This window comes from Pteropus vampyrus, unplaced genomic scaffold (genome assembly GCF_000151845.1).
Source record: "Pteropus vampyrus isolate Shadow unplaced genomic scaffold, Pvam_2.0 Scaffold191, whole genome shotgun sequence".
Lineage (NCBI taxonomy): Eukaryota > Metazoa > Chordata > Mammalia > Chiroptera > Pteropodidae > Pteropus > Pteropus vampyrus.
Genome location: NW_011888972.1, coordinates 2,233,081 through 2,240,989, shown reverse-complemented (window position 1 = coordinate 2,240,989; position 7,909 = coordinate 2,233,081). Strand labels below are relative to the sequence as shown.

Below are 7,909 nucleotides of genomic sequence, written 5' to 3'. Positions count from 1 at the left end.
TCACGCTGAGCAGGCGCAGGCACACAAAACTCTAATTTTTCCAAATCCCTTTTCCTCAGAAAAATAACAGAATGTTTAGAGAATAGTGACTCCGGGAACCTGAGGAGAGGTGGCATCTGGGTGGCTTCATGCCAGGGTCTGGCAAGGAAACAGGAAGGCAGGTGCCAAGACACCTCGCCATAACATACACATAAAGTGGCCCCACCATGCTTAGCCACACTGAGGTCCTCCCCGCCTCCCTCACCTGGAAGCCGGCCATCTGGCCTGGGCTCTTCGGGAAAATGGCTGTGCTGCCTTCACCACTTAGGACGCCCAGGAGCCTTTCCAGCTGGAAAGGGTTCAACAACACGCACGCTGGGTCGGCCCCAGTGGAAAGGTCTCTCGGCTGAGACTGAAGCGGTGTCACGACTAATAGTTACGACGGATACTTACTGACTGAGTGCTACAAGGCCCCGGGTCATGGCCAAGTACTTTATAGGCATTAAGTTCTTTAATCTACCCAGGAAACCTATAAAGCAGGTTCTATAATAACTCCTATTTCACAAAAGGGGAAACTGAGGAACAGAGCAGTCAGTCACCTAAGTTCACGTAATGGGTGAGTATAGAGCCAAATTTTGAATTTAGTGATTCTTGTCCGGCAGCCGTAACCTTTCTTAACCACTATACCACAAGGCACGTTTTGCGTGGCAGATGGCCTCAGACCCAACTTTATTCGATTTCCTTGCGGGCTACCTATACCCAGAGGTACCTCACCTTGCTATATCCTATGTACCATCTCTTTAGACCTTCCCGACCAAACTGGAAATCTGCGATCGACCATATCATTCATTGCCAACTTAATGTCTCCCTGCATTTTCTGCCACGCGGGGCCATTACGAGAAGCTCGTTCCTCTCACTGTGTTAAGATGAGACCTCTCTCAGAGTCACGAAATGATGAGATCGACGACGAGGTCCCTTCCAGTTCTGACATCAGGGATGCCTGTCCCCCGCCCCGCCCTTCTGTGTCTTACTTCTGTAAAGCCGGCATCAACTGAAAACCAGGACTTGGCTTCAGGTGCTGGATTCTTTCAAGGGGACCTTTCTCTAAGAAATACCCAATCTTTTGTATGTATTGTATGGGGTTTTATAAAAGGTCTAGAAATCTTCGTAAAGACAGCTATCCAGCTGAATTCCTGAAGCCAGAAGGAAGGCGGGCAAGCAAATAGGCCACGGACAGAAAAACAGGCACCGAACACCAGATAAAGCATTAAAACCATTCTGTAACTTAGCTTCCCTATCCGGGAAATCAAAAAACCAGCGTGTGTCCTTGCTTGACCCTACAGAGAAGCTGAAAGAATAAAGAAGTGACTATTCAGGAAGCATGTGGAGATGCTTGGGTGCTACAGAAAGTCACACTCAAAGAACAGCACTGTCATGAACAGGATGACAAAGTAGAGACAGCAATGGTTTCCAGTCCGAGGGTCTTCCACGATGGCCTGACACATCCTTTGCCCTGTCCCCTGAGGTGCCAGTCACCCATCTGGAACAAAAAGGCATAACTGCAGTGGTGAAGGGTGTGGGCCTGGACCCTGGAATGCCTGGACTGCACCCCGGCTCTCCCATTTTCTAGAAATACGAGTAGGAACACTACTAAAAAGTTATCCTCTATTCCTGAAATAGACAAGAAGACCCAGAGGCCTCGCTCACTGCTGCAGGGAACACGAGTGCAGGTGCCTGATGCCTGCTGGGAGCCCGACCGTGCCTTCGGCCAGACTGACTAGCCAGGAAAGCAGATGTCACAGCCCTCGGAAAACTCCACACGCGCACAGGTGCTCGGCACCTGTTCATGATGATATTAGACCATCCAGTTCACAGCATATTTGTTCTGCTTATAATAGACAGTGGAACAAAATGAAAAGGAACATGGGTTTTGGAGATGCCTGCGGAGCAGGGTTTGAGCTCAGCCTTGCCATTATGTGACTTTGATTGGCAAGTCGAGTAAACAGATTCGAGTCTCGGTCTCCTCACTTGTGAAATGGGGGAGGGGATTAAAGGAGGGCATACTTTTTCAAAGTGCCCCATATGTGGTAAGTAAAATCACAGACACATCAAAACCTTGACTTCTGGGTTTCAGGCTCAGAAACCCTCAGCATTCCAGGGTAGTAAAAACATACATTCAAAAATGAGCATCCAATTTCGTAGCTACCAGGAGCCATGCACACACAGCACTAAGGTGCAAGCTACATAAGTATGAGCTGGTCCCCGCTCCTAACCTCAGGGCCAAATTATTCACAACTGCTTTGAGTCTCTGGGAATATTATTTGCAAGTAGCTTGCAAATTTAAGCTGAAAAGGGATGCAGAGGCAGAAAATTTTAATTTCTCTGAAGCACCTTGATGCGGCAGAGCCAGACACACTAAAGGTTCGTGAAGGGGACAACAGCCATTTTCCCCTTCCTGCTGGGCCTGCAGCTGTCGGGAACATGAGTGGCAGTGTCACAGGTCCCAGCAACAATCTCAGCCATCTTTGACTGGGACCATTCATTTTTAACAACTATTTCATATGGATTCACAAGCAGAAGTTTAAAATGGGGAAAATGACTAGTAGTTACTTAATCGCAGACCGTCCCAAAAAAGCCCTCGTCTCTTAGAATTAGGTTTACAATTCAAGTCACTGAAAGTCCTGTTCTTGTGATATTGTAATTCGACCTTCAAGCTCCTTTTCAGTATTCTGATCATTTTATTAAATTCTATTCTATTACCCGGTGCCCAATAGAAACCGACTGAAATAAAGTATAGCAACACCTTTATTCACTGAATTTTAGATCAACCTCCCACCTACATAACATGCCAAGGTAACTCCAAATGCTCTCGTTTTAAAACTTAAAGGTTAAATTCCCTCTGATAAAATCGCCCAGGTTCAGAAAACAAAAAGAAGCCCTGGAGAGAAACAAACACAGCCATGTTCAAAGTTTGTAAGCCTCGGCTGAAATCAGAAAGTTGATAAACTATTTCCACTTGACATAAACATCTGCAAAGTAGGGGAAGTCTGTATGATGTTTGCGCCAATGGGGGAGGGGGAGGCTCCCCAGTGTCACTATGTCCCTCCATCCCATCTGTCTCTCCTTAAAGATGTGTTCTAGTACGTTATATCGGACATCAAAAAAAGAATGAGTCTCGTTACCCTGTCCTTGTTGCCATGTCATCAAATGCTGACTTCCTGCAACTCTGGGAGCAAATTACGTGCTAGGAATGGCCGTTTGCTGACTGACGCTCACAGAGAGACCCGGCACTGGGCGGGGTGTAACAGGGACCCCAGGAAGGGCAGCCAGAAGAACAGAAACAATGATGTCATGAATGGCTTCGCTCATTTTCATGAACAAGTGTTGACAAAGGAAAATAAAGACCTACCATGCTCAGCACCTGGCACATGGGGACAGTGCCAAGTCACCCCAGCACAGCTTACCTTTCATTAGTTTCTATATCAAAACAGAACCTCTTGTCAATGGACTCCGTCTTCCTTCTCACGCAGTACTTCAGGGTTAAGTCCATGGTCCCCTGGTACAAGAGAAGGATTAATAGGCAGTTTGAATAAAAATGTACAGAAGCTTCTTCTGCGTCCTGCAGTGTCCTCAGTGTGATTTGGAAGGCATCTGTCAGGGCAGCAGGAGCAATGTGTAGCCTCCCGCAGAACCTTGTCCCTTCAAACGGTAGTCGCATCAAGATGGCAGATGGTTTCTCCCTGCTCCAAGAATCACTGAATGGCCGGGGCCGGGAGAAAATACTCAGCGTAGGCCATCGCTCGTCTCCAAGCGTGGCTGATTAAACAGGTAGCTCATTACACACCGTGTAAGTGGGGTGCAGGAGAAGTAGGGTGCCCGAATGGCATTAAGCGTACAGAATAAAATTTTCATGACACTCCTAGGTAGGGAGGCTGCAATGGCTAAGTGGCTTTCTGCAACTGTCCTCCCATTAAGTGGCAGATGGAGGAGGAGAGGCAAACACGTCTGTTCCCCACCTGCAGACTCTTGAGGAAAACAGGAATTACAAAAGCAACCTCGCCAAACACGGGGCAGGAGCAGGGAAAATAAGCCCATGTGTGTATTAGTTACGGTGGCATTTGGAACCTTGGCATCCTCTGGTCTCACGCCATTCAGTTTCCCTCTATTATCTCGACAGAGACAATGTAGTATAGGAAAGAGAAAAAGCGTGAATCGATCACCTACCAGGTGCCACATATTACACTAGGTATTTTTAAACCAGCTCGGAGGGAGGTGACGTTCAGGGAGCTAAGATGGCTTCCCCAAAGTCACCGCAGTTGGCATCGCAGAAACAGCAACAAACCGGGGAGCTCGCATCCTTCCCCAGCGCCGTCCACCGCCCACTACGTGTTCTGCACGTTCTGTTCATATTCTGCTTCCATGTCTGATCTCCCTACCTAACCTGGAACATCTCAAGGACACGGCCAGTGTCCTATTTATCTTTACGTGTCTAGTACCGAGTAAAGGCTGAGTGCTCAATAAATGTATACGAACGGCAGCTCCATCTTTTCTATTTTCCTCATAAGGAAAACAATACTGGGCAACGAGTAATGTAGTCCAGATCAAAAAGCTACAAGGCGCTCCTGACCTCTTACCCCGAACGCCTGGCGGGAGAGGGATGCGAATCTTATCAAAACCCTGAAGGTGGTTTGTAAAGTCAGCACAGAACATATTGGACGTCAACAGGCCGAACTCAGAGGAACACTGGGAAGAAGCACAGTCAGAGAGAAGGTATTTCCTCCATCTTCGAATTCAGCTACCCGCAGCGCCTGGCACACGGCAGATGTTCGCCGAATGGTGGCTTTTATTTTGTTGTGATTTTTACCTCGCTTATTTATGTTATTTGCCTTTCCAAAACACAAACTAGTAACAGGAACTAAGTCACAGAACTGGCAAGAAGAAGCCACTTCCAACTCCGATTTAGGGGAATTCTGCCTGTTCTGGAAGGAATCCTGTATTCAGACTGCTGAGATTCACACGATTGCCATTTTCCAAGCAGCCACTCAATCAAAAGGGAAGGGGGGACATCTGCTAGGAGGATCTGAAAGTGGCATCTGCCGCCTCTGCCTGGCACTGTGCAGGCGGCACTCTGAGCAGGATGGAGGGGCATAAGTGGGGTTGGTATCTAAGAGAGGAACTTTACAGTCTGGGATCTGGAAAGTAATGTGTCTATCAGAAGAAAAGGAAGAGGCTACAGGGCACGCTTGCCTACGGGGACCTGCGCGTCAGAGGCGTCAGTTATGTTATGACCCAACTGGAATGTGCTCTGTGCAGCAACACGACGTGCATTTGCTGGAATCGCCTGCAAAGGTGTGTTCGTAATTGGCAGACTGGAAACTAAGAAGAGTTTTGGAGTCATGAAAAGTAACTGCACACACAGAAGCGTGGATGGGGGTTCGATGCACTTCGGGGTGTATCCCGTCTCCAAACCACGTTCAAAGCAGACTGGCAAAACTCGTGGTTAAACAACCCCAAAAAGCGGTTCTTCAACAGTCTGCCACTAAATCTTGATCCACTCGAATTTCCTATGAATAAGCTACACAAAAGAGATCTTCCACAGAAAATGTCAGCAATGCGGAAAAACGGGCCCGCTTTTTCTGCAAATTCCTGCCTACCTAAAAAGAGTCTTCATGTATCACAATTTTGGGTGCTAATAAGTGAACACTGTTTCATTTTGCAAACGACTTGTGAAGAATGAAAACCCTTAAAAATCATGCCCCGAGACCTTGCCTGAGAAACAGAGACAATTAAAAGGACAAACCGAAGTACTTTAGAATATGAACAGTCTCCCTTAACAGCTTTTATGTTAAGAAACCCTCCGGTGAGTGTGTGTGTGTGTGTGTGTGTGTGTGTGCACACACGCACACACGCACACACGTGCATATTCCCAAATTTCCCAAAATTCCTACAAACATAGGCAAAAGTGAGGTGACAATTCATTCTTTGGCTGCGCGGTCTACCATAACACAGCACAGTACAGCGGAGCACGGCACGATGACCGTAACAACACAGCATAACACATCATAGCGACAGATGAAGATCCTCGGGGTGAGTAAACCATCTTCTCAGTGTGTCAAAACCATCCTGCCATTTGGGGATCGGGGGAGGTTTGGAGGGAGGAAGAAGCAGCAGTAACTGCTTAAAGATTTGAGTGTTACACAGGATGTGGGGTATAGGTTATTCCAACGTTAGGCAACAGACATACAATTTTAAAAAAGAATTTTGGAAAACGATTTACGCTTTAAACATTTGCTCTTTAAAGGAATCCTACAGTACAACCCTTTGAAAAGTAATGCTCTCCTCCCCCGATTCATCTTTGTTTTTGCCAATTTTCTTGGTACAACGTGACAGGCACTTATAATAATTCAGTAAATGGTCTGATGCCATTAACAGAAATCTTTCACCCAACGGAGTAGTATCTGGCCCAATGCAAACTGAGGTCAAGGAGAACAGGTGAGGTCATGGCTCCACATGACAGTGACGGACTTGATTCTTTGACACTAAGTCAGCCTACACTCTTTTCTGAGGTGCAGTCACAGATGCATTTCAAAAAAACGTGGCACACAGAAGAACTGACCTGCTTAGCCCCTGGCTTCTGCTCCATAGGCGTCATGGTGAGAGTTCTGGTCTCTTTCTCGTACTGGCAGTAGTATTTCACCCAGGATATTCCCAAAGCCCCTACGAAGACAGACAGCAGTGAGCTGACCAGTTAAAGTTTCGGCTGCACGGTCGGTCCACCCCTAAGGTGGAAGCTGTGCACACTTTGCTCCTCAGGGTCATGCTCCCTCTCCCCCGAACTTCAGCCCCACAGCGCCACCTGCCCACTGCACATATGGAGAGCCCAGCCCTCGTCCCCCGCTTTCCTCACCTGCCGCCACTTGCTCCAAACTACTCACTCGGCCATGTTCCCTGTGAATGCCACCTGTACACATCCTATTGAATGAGCTACAAACATCTGTAATCTTCTGTTCCTACCTCCCCGTAATGTGCTCCATTTGAATGGTGGTTGGGTTTTACTTAACCTATCCCCTAAATCAGGGGTCCTCAATCCCTGAGCCATGGAACGGTACTGGTCCATGGCCTGTGAGGAACTGGGCCACACAGCAGAAGGGGAGCGACAGGTGACCTAGTGAAGCTTCATCTGTATTTGTGGCCGCTCCCCAGCGCCAGCATCACCGCCTCAGCTCCGCCTCAGATCATCAGGCGTTAGATCCTCATGGCAGCACCGGTCCCTGGTGCCAGAAGGGTTGGGGACCGCAGCCTTAAATGTCTCTCCTGCAGCTGCCTCCTCTTCTCCAACCTTTTTAGAACTAACTTAGTTCAGTACCCTATTCCCGACTTAATTTTTAATGTTCGATGAGATATTTCAAATAGAACACAAAATTGCTATATCTCCAACTAATTATTTCAGTGGCCTTCTCTCTGGTTTCCCTACCTCCGATCACTCCTCTCTCCATTCTTTTGCTAGAGGAATATTTTTAACTATATATCTCTATTGATGTCATTCCCCTTATTATAAACCGGCCATGGCTTGTCCACCGCTATCTCCACACTCCTTAGCTTGGCCCACACACCCTTCACGATGAGATCATATTTACCTTTTCGACGTTGTTTTTTGCAACTCTCACCTCCATGCTCCTCTCTCACTGACTTATTTTCAGTTACCAATAGGTGGCCATATAATTTATAATGCAAATTTAAGACATATTTAAGAGTGAATGGGGCACTAGTAATAATTACAAAGAAACTATGTCCTCACACGCCTCTGTGCCTTTACTCATGCAGTAGTAAAACCTGGAATTTTCGATCCCGCTTTTCTTTACCTGTCAAGATCCCACCCATAATTCAAGTTCCAGTTCAAACATCTCTTCCTCAGTGAAGCTTATATATA

General features: G+C 47.1%; 1 protein-coding gene across 1 annotated transcript in view; it reads right to left on the bottom strand.

Moving 5' to 3' along the window:
• The window catches only part of OPHN1 (oligophrenin 1), a 273,349-nt gene that overhangs the window by 105,343 nt on the left and 160,097 nt on the right, over window positions 1–7,909 (bottom strand). The window contains 5 exon segments of the mRNA XM_023537451.1: window positions 245–408; window positions 1,410–1,519; window positions 3,444–3,535; window positions 6,596–6,784; window positions 7,857–7,899. Of these exon segments, the coding sequence (XP_023393219.1) occupies window positions 245–408; window positions 1,410–1,519; window positions 3,444–3,535; window positions 6,596–6,784; window positions 7,857–7,899 (598 nt within the window).